The 22,259-nt window shown below is 34.6% G+C and overlaps 3 protein-coding genes across 6 annotated transcripts; 1 reads left to right on the forward strand and 2 right to left on the reverse strand.

The window, feature by feature from the left end:
• Positions 1 to 8,115: 8,115 nt before the first annotated feature.
• LOC107631619 (F-box/kelch-repeat protein At1g22040) lies at positions 8,116 to 10,474 on the forward strand. 2 transcript variants are annotated; one of them, XM_016335109.3, is made up of 2 exons: positions 8,116 to 8,476; positions 8,814 to 10,474. In XM_016335109.3, the coding sequence occupies exon 2, from the start codon at positions 8,900 to 8,902 to the stop codon at positions 10,331 to 10,333; it is 1,434 nt and encodes a 477-aa protein (XP_016190595.1). In that variant the 5' UTR covers positions 8,116 to 8,476; positions 8,814 to 8,899; the 3' UTR covers positions 10,334 to 10,474. The 2 variants fall into 2 exon arrangements, with proteins under 2 accessions (XP_016190595.1, XP_016190597.1); XM_016335111.3 differs by having other exon boundaries at positions 8,166 to 8,344.
• Positions 10,475 to 10,873: 399 nt separating this feature from the next.
• On the reverse strand, positions 10,874 to 16,039 carry LOC107631618 (BRASSINOSTEROID INSENSITIVE 1-associated receptor kinase 1-like). 3 transcript variants are annotated; one of them, XR_015907185.1, is made up of 13 exons: positions 15,868 to 16,039; positions 15,077 to 15,286; positions 14,578 to 14,710; positions 14,416 to 14,487; positions 14,132 to 14,275; positions 13,832 to 13,903; positions 13,640 to 13,711; positions 13,472 to 13,551; positions 12,981 to 13,109; positions 12,539 to 12,880; positions 11,760 to 12,154; positions 10,961 to 11,568; positions 10,874 to 10,912 (listed from the first exon to the last, which is right to left on the reverse strand). XR_015907185.1 is itself a non-coding variant. In XM_088507969.1 (12 exons), the coding sequence occupies exons 2-12, from the start codon at positions 15,198 to 15,200 to the stop codon at positions 11,254 to 11,256; spliced, it is 1,878 nt and encodes a 625-aa protein (XP_088364095.1). In that variant the 5' UTR covers positions 15,201 to 15,292; positions 15,868 to 16,032; the 3' UTR covers positions 10,874 to 11,253. The 3 variants fall into 3 exon arrangements, 2 of the variants coding, with proteins under 2 accessions (XP_088364095.1, XP_016190594.1); XM_088507969.1 differs by having other exon boundaries at positions 10,874 to 11,568; positions 15,077 to 15,292; positions 15,868 to 16,032; XM_016335108.3 differs by having other exon boundaries at positions 10,874 to 11,568; positions 15,868 to 15,979.
• Positions 16,040 to 16,939: 900 nt separating this feature from the next.
• On the reverse strand, positions 16,940 to 21,888 carry LOC107631617 (BRASSINOSTEROID INSENSITIVE 1-associated receptor kinase 1). The gene is made up of 11 exons (XM_016335107.3): positions 21,383 to 21,888; positions 20,791 to 20,929; positions 20,641 to 20,712; positions 20,308 to 20,451; positions 19,769 to 19,840; positions 19,592 to 19,663; positions 19,433 to 19,506; positions 19,087 to 19,215; positions 18,672 to 19,013; positions 17,848 to 18,242; positions 16,940 to 17,582 (listed from the first exon to the last, which is right to left on the reverse strand). Exons 1-11 carry the CDS (start codon positions 21,480 to 21,482, stop codon positions 17,256 to 17,258), a joined length of 1,866 nt encoding a protein of 621 aa, XP_016190593.1. The 5' UTR covers positions 21,483 to 21,888; the 3' UTR covers positions 16,940 to 17,255.
• Between the last annotated feature and the right edge of the window lie 371 nt (positions 21,889 to 22,259).

The following is a 22,259-nucleotide window of genomic DNA, read 5'->3' on the forward strand; positions in this document are numbered from 1 at the left end:
ACTGCTGCAAACACTCCCGAAGATGAAAATGATGATCTCAATGTTCCATAATTGGTTAGAAGTGAACCAACCATTAATGAATTCACTCCAAAGCAACGAGAAGCTCTTTTGGCCTTGCTTAGCAAACAAGATGTGCCTCATTCTCATCGTATCAAATCAAATTTTAGCCAAAGCCAATCACTCTCCCTATATAGGTAGAATGATAAATATTTTACAATTTGATTCTCATGTTAAAGCTCTAAATATTTCAACTAATAAACACAAGCCATATGTACTTGACACTAGAGCCACTGACCATGTATCATATACCCTGGTTGATTTTCAAAATTATTTCAAAGTTGATCCAATCATTGTCAAATTACCTAATGGAGCACTCACTACTAGCTGCATCATGGGTACTATTATGTTTTCTGACACTCTTTCCCTCACTAATGCATTATTTATTTCTACTTTAAACTTTAAACTCATATCAGTTTCAAAACTTACTGCATCTTTACATTGCAAAATGAGTTTCACTAACAAGGCTTGTGAGATACAGGATCTGCACACTTTGAAGATGATTGGTGTAGCTAGCAATGTTGATGGTTTGTACATTCTGCACAAAGAAGTTAAAGCTCTCCCTCACATCACAGCAACTTCCCGCAGCCATTTTTCACAATCTTTGTGGCATGTTAGATTAGGACATCCATCTCATAATAGGCTTGTTGCATTACAAAAGAATTTTGAGTTTATTGACTGTACAAAACATACGGAACCATGTCATTCTTGCCATCTTGGCAAACAAAAGCGATTACCTTTTTCTGTTAGTTCTAGTACTGCAACCAATGTACTTGATCTAATTCATGTTGATATTTGGGGACCCATTTCTGTTCTCTCTTTTACTGGAAAACGTTATTTTCTTACTATAGTGGATGATTGTTCTTGATTTACTTGGATTTTGTTCATGAAAACTAAAGCCGAGGCTTCTCCATTGGTTAAAAATTGTCATTTTTGCTAAAACCCAATTTAATACAGTGGTTAAAACAATTCGCACGGATAATGGGCCTGAATTTTTAATGCCTACTTTTTACAGCTCTAATGGCATATCTCATCAAAGAACTTGTGTGGAAACTCCACAGCAGAACGGCATTGTTGAGCGCAAGCATCAACACATCCTTGCTGTGGTTAGAACTCTCTTGTTTCATGCACACTTGCCAAAATATTTTTGGAATTACAGTGTTGGACATGCGGTTTATTTAATTAATCGATTTCCAACACCTTTTTTGCAAGATAAGTCTCCATATAAAGTTTTTTATAAGACTCTGCCAAATGTTTCCCTTCTCAGAGTCTTTGGTTGTTTGGCATATGCTAGTAGCCTTGCAAGACAACGAGGCAAACTGGATCCAAGAGCAAGAAAGTGTTTGCATCTTGGATTCAGGGAAGGCACAAAGGGATACCTGCTCTTTGATTTGCAAACTCGAGAGACTTTCTTATCTCGGGATGTCCAATTTCATGAGAATTATTTTCCTTACTGTCACTCCAATAATTCGAATGATAACAATTTTTCAAATTCTTCTAATTCATCTCATGTTGCATCTCCTCCTTTTGATTATGAATTTTTGGAAGGGACTCAGATTCAGGTTTTAAACACTAATGATGCAGCCCCTCAAGCAAGCTTGCATCACCAAAATCTCAACCATCAACATGATAATTCTTTATTTGAGTTAAATGAAACTGAAGAAATTCTTTCCTATCCTGAAATTCATGATCATTTAAAACCCACACCTGCATCACATGAAGATATTTCAACTCATAATTCTGCTGCCCTGCCTGAATCCTCCATTATGCCTGAAATTGCTGGTGTAAGGAGATCGACTAGGCAAACTAAACCGCCTGCATACTTGTAGGACTACGAGTGCCAAACCATCAACACTGTTTCACCCTCATTGTAGCTCATTGCTCAAAGGTATCCTCTCTCCAATGTCTTGTCTTATACTAGGCTTTCTCCCATGCATCTTGCATTTTTTGTTTCTATTCAAAATTTAGAGCCTAAAACCTATGATGATGCAATTATTTAAACTTGTTGGCAAGAGGCAATAAGAGCTGAACTAACTGCCTTAGAAGAAAACAAGACATGGAAGCTAACTTCTTTACCAATTAGAAAGAGAGTAATTGGCTGTAAATGTGTATACCAAATACCACCCGGATGGCACAGTGGAAAGGCACAAGGCAAGACTCTTTGTCAAAGGATTCACACAAGTGGCTGGTGTTAACTATCGAGGCACCTTCTGTCCTGTAGTAAAGCTAGGGACTTTAAGAGTGGTGCTGGCTGTTGTAGCAGTGAAATGGTGGCACCTTAAACAAATTGATGTCAACACGGTATTTTTGCATAGTGAACTCGATGAGGAGGTCTATATGAAGGTGCCTCCAGGTTTAGAAGCTTCATCAGGTTAAGTTTGCAAGTTTGAAAAGTCATTGAATGGATTAAAACAAGTTAGTAGACAATGGAATTGCAAGCGCAAATCGGTTCTCCTTGAGCTAAAATTCAATCAATGCAAATCGGATTACAGCCTCTTCACCAAGATTACATCACTTGGATTCATAGCAATTCTAGTGTATGTAGATGACTTAGTATTAGCAGGTGATGACCTAAATGAAATTAACTCAGTTAAAGATGTTCTTCATGAGAGATTTTGGATCAAAGACATGGGAGATTTGAAGTACTTCTTTGGTCTAGAAGTGGCAAGATCCAAGACGGAAATTGCTTTGTATCAGAGAAAATATGTCCTTGATTTACTCAAGGAAACAGGATTTGAAGGGTGTAAACTTGCCACCACTCCTATTGATTATGGAGCAAAACTAAGTAAAACTACTGGAAAATTGCTCACTGATTCTGGTTAGTATAGACGAATTGTGGGCAAGCTTTTATATCTATCAAATACTAGACCTGATATAAGCTATACCATTGGGAAGCTGAGCCAGTTTTTGGATTGTGCTATTACTGAGCATTTGAAGGCAGCACATAGAGTGCTGCGTTATATAAAGGGTTCTCCTACTGCAGGTCTCTTCTTCTTTGCAGATTCTAATTTACAATTTACTGGTTTCTCTGACTCTGATTGGGCTGGTTGCGTTGACTCTTGCAGATCCATCTCGGTATATTATTTTTATTTAGGACCATCATTGGTTACTTGGAAGAGTAAGAAACAACAAACAGTTGTAGCCTCCTTTTCAGAAGCAGAGTATAGAGCTTTAGCTTTAGCCACCCGAGAAGTTTAATGGCTGAGTTATGTTCTTCAAGATCTTGGTGTTCCAATCACAAAGCCTATTAATCTGTATTGTGATAGAAATTCAGCTATTTACATTGCCACTAATCTTGTGTTTCATGAATGTACAAAACATATTGAAGCTGATTGCCATATAATCCGTAACAAATTGCAAGAAAAATTGATTCATTTCCTTTCCATGTCCTCCAATAATCAAGCTGCCGACATTCTCACCAAACCTTTTATTCCTGGGCCTTTCAATGCAGGTTACTCTAAGCTTGGATTGTTAGATCTCTTCTCTCCCAATAGTCCAAGTTTATGGGAGGGTGTTACTTGATATTTATTCTGTTAGTTAGAATTTTTTAATACAGGTTATTATTTCTCTTGTATAGAAAAGTTTTTAGTAGTGGGTTTTGTTGATATGCTGAACGGTATAGTTTGTTAGAATAGTAAGGCAATTCTGTTAGAAGTAGTGTTTGTATAAATAGCAAGCTGTATTATTGTATTCTTTGAGTCTCATCATTATTCAAGTTCAATTCTCAATTCTTTCTTGATTTTTCTAGTATTGTTCTTCTTTATGCTCATATGCAATTTTCACAAATTTAAATAAAAAAATTAATTCACAAATAAAATTAGAATTAAATCTAAATCTTATTTTATTTTGTTTGTGGCTACTCCTAGTCATTATCATTATGCCCATCATCAAACTTAATAATTATAAAATTAACGTTTAATTTTATTGATAGCTTTATAATTAAGGCAATAAAACATCATCTATGCGCAGACCTTTGAGGTAGACTAGCTTATGTAAACATTTGCATTGGCGAATAGTGCAAAACTGCAAATTCATGTTTGCATTGTTGGTAAATGTTAGCCTGTCTATATGTAATTGTCTAATTTATTAAAAAAATAAAATAATATTTAATTTAAAAATTAAAAAAATAAATAATTTTAAATATTTAATATTTATTATAAAAAAACAAATTTGACAAATTTAATACCAAATTTATAGACATAAAAAAAACTTGTCCGCAATGCATATGTTACTTAGAAACTCGAACTATTAAAAGAGGGAACCTTAGCTCACTCCATCAAATTTTTTACCTGTTTTTTTCTAATTCTAGAGTTGTATTTCGTTTTAGCATTCTTTTATGCGTGAGTTTTTATTTTAAAATAAACTCATAAATAAAAATGAATTATATACATTATTTTTATTTACCCAATATATTTTACTTTTTTTCGTTAAAAATAAAAAGATCAATTATAAAAGTTTTATGTAAAAAAAAGTGTAAAAAATATCATGTTTAGTATAAATATATACATTATTCTGAGTTATTATCTGAAACTAAGATAAATTTAGATCTGAATATGAGATTTAAATTTTTTTTTTTTTTTGTGAAAATTCTGACTTATTTTGTTGATACGGTGATTTCTCTAATTATCTTGTTTAAATTATGATGGTGGGTACTTGCACAAATTTTTAATGCTTAAGTTAAAAAGAATTTTAGACAAATTTTAAGTGAAATTGAGATTGAAAAATATATGAATTTGATGAGGTATTTATAAAAGTAGGTGATGACTTGGACATTATTTTTATATCTCTTTACTTGTAGTAGTAGATAGTTTTTTCTTATATTTGTGAAGTTATTCCATATTGTAGTAGTGATGGATAGTATTTAAAGTAATAGATGATAAAGGTCTTATTTGTCATACAAGTCGGATCGTGTACGAACTATAGTACTGTACTTCAAGTAGGTCGGGCAGGTTAATTCACGTAACTTTTTGAATTGATCTTATTGAATATGGTAATCTTTTATAGACCCTCTGTAAAATTAGATTAGCTTTAATTGGACCATAACTTTATTTTTGAGTCCTGATATGAACATACATGGGTGGCAATGGATAGGGTAGGGTTTGGATCCAACCTTAACCCTACTCGCAAGTTGAGATTTTTATATAAACTCAATCCTACTATATTCGCGAGTTGAGAATATTCCAACCCTAACCCTACTCATTATTACCGACCCTACTTGCATGTTACCAAAAAGATGTAACATTATTATATAACTTCATGATAATTTAAAATAGAACTGACTTTTATGTAAAAAAAAATCATATTAAATTATCAATTAATGATTTTCTCTTAATGGCTAATGATCTTTTGCATTTAGTGAGAAGTCTTTGGTTCAACATCTATTTAAAATATATTTTTATATAAGTATATAATATATTATAAAACTCCACATCCAAGTAATTTAACCAACTAAGTCTTTTAGATTCTTCCACTTCTTCTTTTTCTTTCAAACTCATGCACGCACATTCTTCTTCACCCATGATGCTACGTCTTCTTATTCTTCTTCTCTTCCTTTTTCATTATTTTTCAATTTCGTTACCGTCATCAACAGCACATCCTCCTCTTCCTTCTTTCTTTTCTTATTGGAATTTCTTTTTCTCCTTGCTTTTCATCATTCTCCTCCATCGTCATTAGCATCATGATTATCATCGTTATCGTCATTGTTCTCTTCTAATACATATCATCGTTATCCTTATCGTTATCGTCGTTTTTGTTATTGTTATCATCAAATTTTTTTTTATTTAAAATTGATTTGGATGTATTTTTGTTCAAAATTGACTTGGTCTGTGCTTGTTTTGAAACGATTTTATTTATGTATCGTCATCATTAAGTAATTTCAGTTCATTTGGAATTTAATTTTCAGTTCATTCTAGATGTAATTTCGGTTAATTTTTAAGTGAATTTCTGATCATTCAATTTTGTTTGTGTACTTGTTTTCGAACATAATCATTAAGTAATTTCGGTTCATTCTGGATTTAAATAACGTACACTTGGTCTGTGCTTGTTTTGAAACGAGTTTGTTTGTATATCGTCATCATTAAATAATTTTGGTTCATTCGAAATTTGATTTTTGGTTCATTCTGGATGTAGTTTTGGTTCATTTCTGAGTGAATTTCTGATCATTCAATTTTGTTTGTGTACTTATTTTTTAATACAATCATTAAGTAATTTCGGTTCATTTTAGATTTAAAAAAGGTGCACTTGATCTGTGCTTATTTTGAAACGAGTTTGTTTGTGTATCGTCATCATTAAGAAATTTTGGTTCATTCGGAATTTGATTTTCGGTTCATTATGGATGTAATTTTGGTTAATTTTTGAATGAATTAAGGTACATTTAGTTTTGTTGTTCTACACAATTCAAACATCTTTCTCCTCACATCTTCTCTTGAGAGGAATAAAATTAAGAAAAAGAGAAGAAAAATCAAACAAAAAAGAAAAACAAAAATAAAAAACTCTTTATCATGTTCTTCTTCTTCTTGTCTTATTCATCTTCTCCTTCTTGTTTTTTCTTCTCATAATTCTTCTTGTTTTACCCTCTTAACAATAATAAAAACATGAAAAAATCAAACAAAGAAGAAGAAACGCATAATGCTGCAAAATCACTTGATGAATTTGAATGTGTTTTTTTTCATGATTCAATTTTGTTTGTGTGCTTGTTTTCGAACGCAATCATTAAGTAATTTCGGTTCATTCTAGATTTAAATAAGGTGCACTTGGTCTCTATTTGTTTTGAAACGAGTTTGTTTGTATATCGTCATCATTAAGTAATTTCGGTTCATTTTGGAGGTAATTTCGGTTCATTTGTGAGTAAATTTCTGATCATTCAATTTTGTTTGTGTGCTTGTTTTCGAACGCAATCATTAAGTAATTTTGGTTTATTCTGGATTTAAATAAGGTGTATTTGGTCTGTACTTATTTTGAAACGAGTTTGTTTGTGTATTGTCATCGTTAATCAATTTTGGTTCATTCGAAATTTAATTTTCAGTTCATTCTAGATGTGATTTCGGTTCATTTTTGAGTAAATTAAGGTGCATTTGGTCTCGTTGTTCTACACAATTTAAAACACTTAATGTTGCAAAATCACCAAGAAGAGGAGGGAAAAAAGAAAAAAAATGCAACAATATCAGTAGCAACAAAAGAATGACGATGAGGAGAAAACACGCGAAGAACAAGAAGAAGAAGGAGAAAAAGGAGGAGGAGGAGGAAGAATGTGAAGAAGAAGACGATGACGACGATAATAACGTACCCGCGTGTATAATTACGCTCTTTTAATGAGAGTAGTTTTTGTTAGCGTTGAGTCTACTTGGTTAAACTTAGATGACAATAATGCTTAGATGTGTAGCAGATTTGATAATATATACATATATAGGATGTAGGTTAGTCGGATAGAATTGAGACTCAACACGCACCCTACTAGACCCGCATGAAAATTCTACTCGCACCTTGCTCTACCCGCTGCAGATTGAATTAATAATCTACCTGATCGGATTGGATTGGATTGAGTACGGGAATGAATCATCTCATTTTTTTTTAACAATTAAGAGAGTAAAGTGTGATATCTCACCATTAATTTTATAAGTGAGACAAAAAATAAACATGAGAGAGAGAGTAATGAAGGATTAAAGATTACACTTTATACTCTCAATTTTTTTTTTACAATGAAGAGGATCTATTCTCAATTGAGTACCTGCAAATAGAGTGCATATTACCACTCTTGTCGACATATATTTATATCAGGTAACTTTATTTATATAATTGTATGGTATTTTTCACTGCATATAGCATATTTTTAACATCAAGTATTGTGTATATATTTTTTATAATATAGAAATAATTTTTTTATTAATTATTTTTAATTTAAAAAATTAGAAGGCACAGTGTATACAAAGGTATTATAGTATTTCTGATAATTTATTTTGTAAATCACAGAGAAAAGACAAATATAAAATTGTGCAAGATTTAGGCCGTACACCAAACGTGGGACCCTTAAATGGACGGAAGAGATTGCCCCAACAACTTGGACGCAGTGAAAGGGATATGATACCTTTCACGCAGTTGCGTTTACACACTACACTTTCTGAGAGGAACACACTCTTTGGAAATTTAGAATCACAAAACCCTGTTTCTATCTCTAATATTCATGATCCATCCCGTGCCAGAGCAAAAAAAGATACCCCCTTCTTCAGAAACAGGGGTTTGGGATAAAGTAGCGATTTTTCGATCAGTTTCCTAGTGATTCTTCGTTGAGGTTCCTAATTGACTTTCTGGGTCTTTTTAAATTCCCATTTTTGAGTGTATAAAATGATGGGCATTGTGCTGGTGTTTTTATGATTCCTTCCATCTGTCATATGTGCTTATTTCTATGCTGGAGAATCCGAGTGTAAGTTTTCTATGCTAAATTGTCGATTTTCTTTTTCTTACGTTTTTATGTATTGTGTGTTTGTTTATAAGCCCGTCGTTTCTATTTGTATTAGTGCACAGTTCTGTTTTTTACTTTTGTTTGTGGAAGTTGTGTGAATGATGATGTTCTATTTGAATATTTGTATTAGATGTATTCACTTTGCTTGAGCGCTTTGGCCTGTTGTGTATTGCTTTTAGTAGATTGCATGTTGATAATGTTTTTGTAAGTATATATTTATAATATGTAAGATTTATTTCATTTGTTCAATCCATTTTTTCAACTGAACAAACAATTTTCTTTATGTGTGTGGTAACAGATGATTTAAGAGTAAGGATGCTCTCAAACTGATTTATCTTTGAAGCTTGATGTGTTTATCTTCAATGTGAATTTGAAGTGTCTCTAATGGGGAATATACTGAGTCTGAATAGTTCCAAGACTAGATGGAGTGATCCCTCTGTGGCGGCTTTGCAAGATGAAGCTTGCAAGAGGCAGAGGTTATTATCAAGCTCCTGTGAAGATAATTCAAGACTGATACCATCCCTTCCTGATGAGATATCAATCCAAATTCTAGCTAGGGTTCCTCGAATTAATTATTTAAGTCTGAAGTTAGTTTCGCATGTGTGGAAGGCTGCCCTTGTGAGCACTGAACTATTTTGTGTGAGAAAAGAACTTGGAACCACGGAAGAGTGGCTCTACATATTAACAAGGGTCAAAGATGATAAGCTTTTATGGTCTGGCTTGGACCCTATTTCCAGAAGATGGCAAAGGTTGCCACCAATGCCAAAAATCTCCTTTGAAGATGAAGCAAAGAAGGGTTTGGCTGCCTTTCCCCTTAGAGTGTGGAGCATGATGGGTTCACGTATCAAGATTGCTGATATCATAATGAGCTGGCTTGGTCGGAGAGATGCTCTGGATCGGATGCCATTTTGTGGTTGCTCCATTGGAGTTGTTGATGGTTGCATCTATGCATTAGGAGGATTTTCGAGAGCTTCGGCAATGAAGTCTGTTTGGCAGTATGATCCCGTCAAAAACTCTTGGACTGAGGCTAGCCCAATGTCTGTTGGTAGAGCGTATTGCAAGACGGGTATACTAAATAATAAGCTTTATGTTGTTGGAGGCGTTACTAGGGGTCGTGGTGGACTCAGCCCCCTTCAATCTGCAGAAGTTTACGACCCCCATACAGGAACATGGTCCCAATTACCAAACATGCCTTTTGCGAAAGCTCAGGTGCTGCCTACTGCTTTTCTGGCTGATTTGCTCAAGCCTATTGCGACAGGAATGACTTCATACAGGGGAAGGTTGTTTGTTCCTCAGAGTTTGTATTGCTGGCCATTTTTCGTTGATGTTGGGGGTGAGGTTTATGATCCGAATGTAAATTCATGGCTTGAAATGCCAAATGGCATGGGTGAAGGTTGGCCAGCGAGGCAAGCTGGAACAAAGTTGAGTGTTACAGTCAATGGTGATTTATATGCCCTTGATCCTTCAAATTCCCTTGACAGTGCAAAGATCAAGGTATACGATTATGAAGGTGATAGCTGGAAAGTTGCTGCCGGAGATGTTCCTATTCATGATTTCACTGATGCAGAATCGCCTTATCTTTTAGCCGGTTTGCTTGGAAAAATTCATGTAATAACAAAAGATGCTAATCACAACATAACAGTGTTTCAGGCTGACTTGCAAAGTGATTTAGCTTCTGGCCAACCCAACTTGTCATCTTCGGATTACTCATCCAGTGAACATGCTGATTCTTCAGCAGAATCCAGGATTTGGAGGGTTCTTGCAAGTAGGAGTGGTAGATCTGCTGAACTAGTTAGTTGTCAGTCTCTTAAAATTTGATGTTTTTGGGAGATAAGAGTCCTCTTATGGTTATGATTTCTGAGCGTGTTTGTGTTGGTTGGAATGGTCACTAATAAGCCACAGTGTAAATTTTACAAGTGTAAATTATTTGCTTAATGATTGATTGGTATATTGTAAGCATTCAAGATTCCCCCTTCTTTTTTTTTTTTTTACCAAAAATAGGAGACTCGAACCCGCAACCTCTTAATTGAATATGGAGAGATTATGCCATTTGAGCTATTACTCATTGGCATTCAAAATTTCCTCTTACACAACATTTAAACTAGACAAATATTAATATGATCATTCAAAAGATAGTATATTGAAACTTATAGTTTTCCGCATCCTTTATTTACATTCGAGTATATCCTCATCTTTAAATAGGGACATATATCAACCCAACCAATCACTAGTTTTCAAAACTACTATGTTTAATGTGTGTGATAACGAGAGATTCTTCAAGGGTGTTTTTTCTCCTATTGTCGGTGAAAGGAAATAATCTTTTTTAGTCATAGTCAGGCTTACTCGCTTAAAGTTCTCTTTAGAACTTGTATTGTGCTATTTTCACAAAATTTTATACTCATTTCCATGTTCCATACAATGACAGGTTCCTCGGAACTCTGTGACCTACACTTTCCAACTTCAGTACCCAATACAAATTACAAATATCTTCTTTTCCTATAATAATCATAACATGATTAAGAGCAAGTGGTCCAACACATGAGGATAACCTAAAATGATGAAATCAGAACACACAGGATGGAAATCATATACAACTTTGTAGTGTATAACTCTCAAAAAAGAAAGCAGTCTGGTTTCATTATGTTTTTGCTTCTTGTGAATATTCAAAAAGTCATCTAGAAGACCTAACAAGGTGCGAATACGGTTGTGTATTGGCTTGGCCATTGAATGTTGAAAGATCATCTAGGACCAGAGAGTTCATCTGCTGGGATATTGAAAGTGGAGTCTAAGAGCATATCAGCAGCATGATAGCACATGCGATCGAATTCATGCTGGTTCATCTCCCCTTTCTGCCATTGATCCCATTTTTCTGCCAAACCATCACCTTCTAGCATGCTCACCACCTCAGACATCTTAGGCCTTTCCATAGGGGAGCTTTGTGTGCACAACAAGGCCACCTGGATCAGTTGCTCTACCTCTTCATCTTCATAATTTCCCTGTAAATCTGCATCAACCAGTGTCTCCAGCTTCTTGTCCTTCAGAAGTCCTTTAACCTGAACTCAAAACAATGTCATTTCCCAACAGTGACCATTAGCCCATAGGTGTTAATATGCGGAAACAACCAATACAGTAAGAATGAACTTCAATGGGATATCTATCATACAAGGATTAGAAAAAATTTGTTGAATACAAGTAACTGTCATCAAAGAAGTATTGACATAATTTTCATAAATGGGATGCCTACCCAATGAAGCAACATGACATCATCATCATTGGCAAGACGCGCTAGATCAAAAGCCCTCTGTCCGGTTATCAGTTCAAGAAGCATCACACCATATCCAAAAACATCAGTCTTCTCTGAAGACTTTCCGGTTGAGAGGTACTCCGGCGCTATATGCCCGATTGTGCCACGTACAGCAGTGGTAACATGAGTATTTCTGTAATCCATCAGCTTTGCTAAGCCAAAATCTCCAACAACTGCTTCAAAATCCTCATCCAGCAATATATTAGCAGCTTTGACATCACGATGAATAATCTTTGGATCACAATGATCATGTAAATAAGCAAGTCCCCGAGCAGACCCCAGTGCTATACTCTTCCTTTTTTTCCAGTCAAGTGGTGGACGTGTTTCTGGACGATCTGTGGCAACACAATCAATATAAATAAATGAAAATTTAGTATGAAAATGCAAGTTTTAACCAACAATAAGAACATCCATCAATGTTAAATTATATATGCACTTGATTTTAATAACAGAGAGGATGAACTTAGATGATATGTAAAATTTGCACTGCCAATTCAGCATGTATGTGGCCATACCAGATAGCATCTTAGAAATACATTGGAAAGCAATTTGACATTGGAAAACTAACACTTCCATATCTACCAGAAAAAAAAAAGACTTGAGAGTGAAGGTTTTCACTTCAGGAATAAAAGAAACTAAGTAATATATTAATGAAAATGATGCATATCACACTAATCCACACTAAATAAAGACCACAGTAGAGTAAGAATGAATGATACCTCGTAAACAAGATGCTACACTTCCATTTGCCATGAAAGGATACACAAGCAACCGTTCGGTAGGTGTCATACAAAAACCATGCAACCGGAGCAAATTACGATGGACAGCCATGCTAATCATTTCCACTTCAGTTTGAAATTGAAGCTCCCCACCCTGCGTGCGTTCCTCTTTAAGTCTTTTTACTGCTACAAGAGTACCATTGGTAAGGCGTCCTTTATAAACCTTGCCAAACCCTCCTCTTCCAAGAATATTCTTGCTATTAAAGCTATCTGTAGCGACTTGCAGCTCACGCAGCGAAAACTTTTTAAGCTGACCAAGATGAACTTCAGGATCCTCCTCAGCTGCCATTGAAAAATATCAGTGTAGCTAAATCAGTAGTGGCTATCACATACAGATTCTTAATCAGCATATATACCATCTTTTATGTGTTAGTCAACTAACCAGGAACATCAAAGAAATAATCAGCACGTTTCCTTCTTCGCAAACAGGCAACTGCAATGGCAGGGCCTGCAAACAACAGAGCAGCACCTGCAGCAACTCCTCCAGCAATAGATCCAGTGGCACTGTTACCTACAATGAGTTACAGAATCTTCAATTGTGATTGAATAAATTTTTCAATATCTTTAAAACAAAAGGTTCAACATTATTATCAACTTTCTCTCTTGAATAGACAATGTGAGGCATCTGCCTCAATATCTCAACAACTCATAAATATTTTTTAAGCACACAGAAGAAGTTATCTCAAGATATATCAAACAATCAAGATCACAGTTCAAAAAAAGTTATTCTGTTCTTTTCAACAAGTTTAAATTTGAGTGTCAGTTGCAGGCACCATCCATAATTATATTCCCAGCCAACGATTTTAGTTCAAGCAAATCAAGTTATTATTTGATAAGTTAAATCCATTAACAATAAAACAAACATCAACAAACCTGAAGAAGCTTTTGGAGGTGGAGCAGTGGGGGGAGATGGAGGGTTTGTTTCATTCAAGCCAGGGTTATTATTTTTAAAACTGCAAAGAGGAACTCAGACATTAGCAGAAATTTTATAAATTCTACCTCAATGATAACAGTAAAAGAAACAAAATAACTTGCACCAACCTGATTGGAGTGAACATTGAAAATGAACCATTTATTGGAACATCTCCTGTTAAATTGTTGTTTGATAGATCACTATATTCCACAACAGCCATAATGTCAGATTTCACAAAATAATATATGTGATAATAGTATACCAAGGCATCTTCATTTGCAGAATTTCATGAAAGCTCTAAGTGAAACAGTAAAACTCACAGGACTTGCAGTGACATCACACTTGTCAAAGACATGGGAATTTTTCCTGACAAACTATTGTTGTTGAGACGCCTGCTTCAGGCAGCAGGGTGAATGAGTATGCATATTATAAACTATTGATAGGGTAGAATGATAGTTTTTTTCTTAATGTTATTGCAGTGTCTAGTGAAAATTAAATAGTCATAGAACATGTTGCGAGTTAGAAGTATGCATGCTAAGACATAAATGAAGTAACAAAATGAAACAGATTTAAGTAAGTTTTGCAGATTAAAGATACGAGAAAAAGGAAGCATGTCATACAGGAAACGTAGCTTTTTAAGGTTGCTCAATGAGTCCGGTATAGGGCCGGTTAACTTATTCACGTACAGATCCAAGCTCACCAAGTTTTTCAAATTTCCAAGCTCAATTGGAATTTTCCCAGTGATATTATTGCTATAAAGTTCCCTGTGATTGAAAAGAAAATTAAGTTAGAGTTCCCAAAGTAAAATTATTCCTTGAATAATTCAAAGATGGCAATACACATGCATGAAAGTTGAATAGCACAAAAATTTCCCCAAGAATATCATATCTGATTCACAACTTACAAGTACTGTAAATTTGGGAGCTGACCAAGTTGCGGAACTAGTTGACCGGAAAGGTTTGCATTTCCTAGATCACTGACCAAACACAAACATTTCACGATGAACACAAACGGCTATAAAAGTAAAAGTAAAAGTAAAAGTAAAACTGATGTATGTATAACTTACACACGGATCACACTATTATCATTGCTGCAAGTAACATGAAACCATGTACATGGATTGACAAGAGTGGAATCCCAGCTTTGAAGAACATCACCAGGATCTGTCAAGCTGTTCTTCAAAGAATTCAGGGCATCACCTATCATAGAAGCAATATTTAGGTGCAACATCCTTATTGTTAAATAAATTGGAGTAGAAAAATTTTCAGCTCAAATTCGGTCACATAGTCACAAATATGAACCAATTAGCCCAACAATGCTAAAAGAATAAACAACACAGCAAATGGAAATAAACATTTTTTTTGTCTGCAAGAATAAAAGCACTTGTAGATTAATTTGTAGAAGCCTTGGTCTCTATGATTAGGATGTGATGATGATGTCAGAGACCCTTTAATACAGTTTCATAGTTGAGTCTTTTTTTGTTAACCATGCTCATTTCAAATACATGTCTAATTGGAATGGGCATAAAATACCCTACAGAAAAAGGACACAATGTCACAACTCACCTTCTGAATTAGCAGAAACCTTCAGCATCACGTCAAGCACCAGAATTGCACAAATGAGAAACTGTCCCATGAAGCACCATGAAGTCACTCGCTCCATGCAGCTCCAAAAGAACCTCATTCTCATGAATCTCTCTTAGTACTAGATGATCTCCATGATGCCCCTTAAGCTCCAAAAGCAGCGTTGACCTCGTTGACCTCAGCAAACTAGCACTGAACCTTGAAGTTAAACCCCAAAAAAAAAAAAAAAAAAAAAAAGAACAGGAATGAGTTATAGGTAGCTCCAAAAAGTTTCCTACTTTTTTGTTGAAGTTCTACTTTGGAATCTATCTTCTCATGTGGGTGTTCTATGTTTTGCCATCAAATGCAGGCAAGTTCAGAATCGACATGCACATGTTCCAAAGTTTCAAGCTTTTAACTTTTCTTCCCCCCCCCCCCCCCCCCCCCGCAAAGTTGCAAAGACTAAAGACTTGACGAGGACAAGTCAAAGAACGTTGCATCGTTTAGTTTGAGAAATTTCTCCTCCTTTGCTTTCTAATTTTCTTTTATTATTTTTTGTATTAATTTGTGAACACCGTGATGAGAAAGAGAAATTGGGATGAAAAGGAGAATTGAAAGCAGAGAATGATGGTTTTGAAGTTTCATATAAACTACGTAAGAAAGGTGGATCAAACTCGCACGGTTGTTACGGTCCCCACCACCACTCCCAAAAAATAATAATAAATTAAATTAAAAAAAAGAGGGAAACAGTCAACTCATGCTGGTTTTAGTCAACAAACATAGTGATTGCTTACCGTTTCTTCTTCTACAACTCGAACATCATGTTTTTGCATTTTGCCCTTCCCAGTTTTCACGTTCTGAATGAACTTCGTACTTATTCACTGTTGGAAAAGATTTGTCGTGGCCATGGGAGAAAGAGAGTTTCGTCATAGATGATGAAGTAGAATGTTTGTATTCAATGGTGTTGCTTACGTGGCAAGATTCTCTTAAAAGAAGACATAATTTTTTTAGAGTAAATAATATAATATAAAATAACTACTTTATCAAACAAAATTAATATTTAAAAATTCATTTTATAAAAATCAAAAGTTAGATTCTATTTTGTCAAAATTAAAATTTTTTAATATCAAAATAGTTATAGACTCTTTTAAATTTTTACATTTTATTTATTATTATATTAGAGGAGCACTCTACTATTAAGATTAAAGTTGTATAGAGAGAATATAAATTCTTTTTATAGTTATTTTTTATTATATTATTATTATTTAAAGTGTAAAACTTAATTTTTTAAATATTATTTCATCCTATAAAAAAAATATGTAAACTTACATTTTTATCCTATAATTCACCAGTATTAAATTATACTAGGTTGATGTTAAAATAGAACGGTGATTATAGTCTAAACGAGATTATATTTAGTTATTATTAGAACAGATGAAGTTAGTTTAAAACATAGTGTATGCTGAATGATACTATGATTTATATATATTGTGTGATTGGCGTTGATATTGTGTTAATTAAAAATGTGATATAAGTATTTGTAAATAATTTCTTTTTGTTGGATTTTTTAATAAAAAAATTCGATTAAAAATATTGAGAGTCTGGGTATATACTATATAGAGAAAAAGCAAACCGATGCTTGCTCTTGGAGATTATATGCTCTATGCTAAATCGTTGTAGAAATTAAGGTTTTATGACTCCTAAACCTCCTACTAAAACGCAGGGTGCTAAATCAATGCACCATGGATTTGAACTTTGAATAGAGGCAAATGTAAGATACATGTATTACGTATAAATTCTAATAACTGTATATCTTACATATGTTGCAGTGATTTACATAAATAAAAAATAATGAATTATAACAAATTAATTTAGAACAATCTAGTTATTAATTTTCCAAAAAATTATATTGGAAGATTTCTAACAGAGTGAGTGACACATACAATGACAAAAAGTTATGGAAGACTTGTGGGCTATTGTTTCACCTTACCACTTCATTACCCAATACAAGCTACAAATTTCTTATTTTATCTGTAATAATCACAAATTGATGAAGGCTATGCGTTTTGGACATAAAGATCACAAAAAATAAAACAAAGGCAGAGGATGAAAACCATATGCACAAATATAAAGCAAATCAAGGCAGCATTGTGTATTTGCTTGCTGGTTTAACATCCAAACATCATCTAGGACCTGAGAGTTGTTCTGGTTCCATGTTGGCATTTGAGGTTGACTCATCACGGTTCCTCAAATTGGCAACATAACGGTGGGTGCGGTCGAATTCTTGCCGGATCTTGTCCTTTTTCTTCCATTCTTCCCATCTTTCAGCCAAACCAGCACCTTCCAGCATTCTCACTACCTCAGACATGTTAGGCCTATCCATAGGAGAGTCTTGTGTGCATAATATGGCCACTTGGATTAATTGCTCCACCTTTTCTAAGTTATAGTCTCCCTGTAAATCACTATCCACCAGTTTGTCCAACTTGTTGTCATTCAGATGCCCTTTTACCTGAACCCAAAACAATGTCAATTTCCAAAAATAAGCATTAATCATTGTCACTAACACGTGGAAACAGCCAATGAAACAACATGGAAATTGGTTATGCTATAACAAAAGGGAAAACGTGCGATGAAAAGATTAACTGATAGAAGAAAAGCACAAGCTATTCAAGTACAAGTTTTTTTTTTTTTTTTGGTATTTTATTCAAGTACAAGTTAAAACCATGAAAATGCAATGATGATATAAATTATAGTTTTGCAAACTGAATGCCTACCCAAGCAAGCAATAAGATTTCTTCATCTCTGGCAATCCTTGCCATGTCGAAAGACCTCTGTCCAGTTATTAGTTCAAGAAGCATCACACCATATCCATAAACATCAGTCTTCTCCGAAGACTTTCCAGTTCCAAGGTATTCGGGTGCTATATGTCCAATTGTACCTTTTACAGCTGTGGTAACATGAGTATCTTTAAAATCCATAAGCTTTGCTAAACCGAAATCTCCAACAACTGCTTCAAAGTGTTCGTCTAGCAATATATTATCAGCTTTAACATCCCGATGAATAATCTTCGGGTTACAATGCTCATGCAAATAAGCAAGCCCCTTAGCAGATCCCAGCGCAATAGACTCCCGTTGTGCCCAACCAAGCGGCGGTTTTGATGGCGCACGCCCTATTGCAACAAAAAACAATAATATTGAATATGAGTTCTGAGGTTTACCTTAAGAACATTCTATAGCTTTTGAGCTATTTAGAAATGGACACAAGTACACATCATGGTTTTTTCATGCTCACAACTTTCCTAAAAGAGAAAGGTCACAAACACAATTACACAACAATGATATAAAAAGGAAGATCTATATCAGAATACTAGAGATCCGTATAGCTTCAGCACGGGCCAAATAACTATAAATGACATATATGTTGGTCTTTCTTTTACAGAAAAAAATTTCCTATATGATAAATAAACAATGTTTTTACTTCAAGACAGAGTCATTTCTTTCCTAGGAAAGCCTCATTGAATAATGAAAGTGATGAATATCAGATCAATCCTCCTTAGAGGACCAAAAAAAGAAAGACCTTAATGGATGAATAAGGGTACCTCTTAAGCAAGATGCTAGACTTCCATTAACCATCAAAGGATACACAAGCATGCGTTCAGTAGGAGTCATACAAAAACCAAGCAGCTGAAGCAAATTGCGATGCTTAGCCACGCCAATCATTTCCACTTCAGTTTGAAACTGAAAGTCCTCACTGTAGGCGCGTTCCTCTTTAAGTCTTTTCACTGCTACTGGCTTGCCATCGGCTAAGCGTCCTTCGTAAACCTTACCAAACGCACCCTTTCCCAACACATTTTTGGCATTGAAGTGATCTGTAGCAATTTGCAGCTCACGAAGAGAAAACTTCTTAAGTGGACCAAGGTGAACTTCAGGATCCTCCTCAGCTGCTCATAAAAAACACAAATTGTTGGTAAATCAGTAATGGAAACCATATGCAGCTTTCACCAGTGAACTAACCAGGAACATCAAAGTACTCATCCTGTGGTTTCCTTCGTAGCCAGTAAGCAACTACAATCACAGGGGCTGCAATTGATAAAGCAGCTCCAGCAGCAACTCCTCCAGCAATAGCTCCGATGGCACTCTTAACTACAAGCATTTAGAGAATTAAGAAGAAATTAAAAAAATATATATTATTACAAGGAGGTAGTAGGACAAGAGATCTTCTCTGCAAGAATGAAAGCAAACAAGAAAACATATAATTAAGCATAGCTTTTCAATTTTTCTGATAAATTAAATCCATCACCTGTGCCCAAGAAAAAAAGGAGACAATACATTACAAACAATAAAACAAATATCAACGAACCTGACGTGGTATTTTGTGGTGGAACATAGCGTGGAGATGGATTTGTTGTTTCATTCAAGTGGTTATGTTCGAAACTGGGGAGTGAAACTCAGAATTAGCAGCCATGGAATGGTTTACTTCTCAGTACTAACATGACATAAACAAATAATTCAGACCAACCTGACGGGGGTAAATGATGAAAATGAACCATTGACTGGAATATTTCCTGTTAACTGGTTGTATGATAAATCACTATATTTCCAAATAACAATGCATGATGTCAGATTCACTAAATAATATATAAGACACTAGTCTAATTAATTAGGCATCTTAAACTGAATTAGGAGTAACACTCACAGGACTTGCAGAGTCAAAATATTGGTCAAAGATATGGGAATTTTTCCTGACAAACTGTTGTTGTTGAGACGCCTATTCATGAAGCAGTGCCAGGGTTAATTAGTTTGCAGATAATAAACTATGAGAAACTCTTGGGGGCCAGCAACTTTTAGTATTTTTGACCCGCATTTTGCCAGCACAAATATTAAATTGTCATTTTACTAATTCATATGTGCAAATTCTAAAAAACGTGGATGCACATTATATTGATTCATGGATGCAAACTGTATTGATTCATGTGTGCAAAACTCTAGTAAATATAGGTGAAAATTATATACTTCTTGTGTGCAAAACGTCTCTAAATATGGGTGCAAATTATGACTGACTAAGTGCTAGCCAAAAATGATAATATTTGCTGGCCATGTAGCATTGCTCATAAACTATTAATAGAGTAACGAAACCCCTTAATATACTGTTCATCAGGGTGGAATTAAATAATTATGCATCTTCAGTAGAGGTGACTTCTTTAAAGATGCTGGATAAAGGAAAGCTTGCCGTACAGGTCGTGTAAATTTTTAAGGTTGCCCAATGTGTCTGGTATGACACCAGTTAAGTTGTTTGAGTAAAGATCCAACTTCTCCAAATTTATCAAATTTCCAAGCTCATTTGGGATAGGCCCAGTTAAGTCATTATTGAAAAGTTCCCTGTCATTGAAAAGAAAAATATTTTAATAACTCCATGGTAAAATTTCCCATGAATAATTAAAAGATGCAAGAACGGTAAGAAATTGGTCAAAATCTTAAAGTAAAAAATGTATTTATAGCTTGTATGACATTATAACGCTTTCTTCAGCCATTCAACTATTTCTGAATACCATATGTTGCTGAACTTACAGCCTTTGCAAATTCTGAAGTTGACCAAGTTCTGGAACTAGGTGACCCGAAATATGTGCATTTCCAAGATCACTGACCAAACAAAAACACGTTTCACTATGTACACAAAGAGCACATAAAACCACAGGTAAAATGACATAAATAACTTACATGCTGGTCACACTATTATCTTGGTTGCAAGTGACATGAAACCATGTGCAAGGATTTACAAGAGTGGCATCCCAGGTTTGAAGAGCATTATTAGGATCTTTCAAGCCTCTCTGAGTCTTGAATGCATTCAGGGCATCACCTGTCATAGAAACAAGATTCAGATGCAGACATCCCTGTTGTCAAATAACATGGACTCTGGAGTATAAAACAAAACAAGTTTCATTCCTTTTTTCCCCCTGCATTAGGAAGTGATGATGATATCAAATTTGATCGTTGTTGCAATGTCATACTCATATCCTATTCAAAATGAAGTCCTACAAAAAGTCACACTTGGTTCATGATTCTAAATTTTGCAATGACTTTCAAGCCAAATGATACATGGTGTGATGCCTTGGTGAAATATTTCAAAAGCATGAAACATATTATTAACTCCTCCAGTTTAATTTTATTTGTTAGTCAAACATATCACCGAGTAACAAACAAGTAACACAGCTGACAAATTAAAATCCATGGTCATAAGTCATAACTCAAAGAATCTGTTAAATGGAAAAGGACATTTATGTAATAATCAAAAACCAGCAGAGGAGCAAACCTTCTTGATTGCCAGAAACCTCAAGCATAACATCAAATACCAAAGCTGCATAAAGAAGAAACGGTCCCAATCCCATTAAACATGAAACCACTCGCTCCATGTTTTGTATCCTCTTTCTTCAACCGCAGCATTTCATGAGAGCCTCATGCATAAAAGCTGATCCCCATGATACACGTGAAGCTCAAAACACGTTGACCTCGTTGACCAAAAGAAAAAAAACAGTGAAACGTGAAAAAGCACAAACCAAAAAAAAAAGGAAGAATGGGTAGCTCCAAGTTCCCTCCTTTTTCCACTCCTAATTCTTCTTTCTTTGAAATCTCAGGCTGGAGCTTGAAAATGTAGTCATGGTGGTTGTTTGAGAAGAGAGATAGAGAGGTTGAGGAGGTTCAAGAGTTCAACTTTCGCAAAGTTGGGGAGACCCAAGAGCCCAACGAACGAACGTAGTTGCATCCTTTTACACACTGATGATAAATGTCTTCTTCTTGCTCCACTTTCTTTTGCTTTTTGACGTCTTTTTCTTTGCTTTATCATTTTTTTATGAATTATTTATGAGCACTGTGAGCTGAGAAAGCGATATTCATTCAGATGGAAAATGAAAAACTGAAAGAAAAATATAAGACAGACAATAAAACTACAAAACCTGAATCTTCTTTTTTTGTAATAACTAATAGGAAAGCACAGGTAACTAACAACATTTTTGAATAATGTGTGAACAATTTAAATTAATAGGATTAAAATAATATTTTTGAATAATGTGTGAACAATGTAAATTAATAGAATTAAAAGAATAAATTAATCTTAAATTTAATTAGTAGCATTAAATTAAGATGTAGTATATTTTTATTTGATTGGTGGTTATTCATGTTATTCAAGATAA

The sequence above is a fragment of the Arachis ipaensis genome, chromosome B3, assembly GCF_059453495.1.
Source record: "Arachis ipaensis isolate K30076 ecotype BB chromosome B3, ASM5945349v1, whole genome shotgun sequence".
Taxonomy (NCBI): domain Eukaryota; kingdom Viridiplantae; phylum Streptophyta; class Magnoliopsida; order Fabales; family Fabaceae; genus Arachis; species Arachis ipaensis.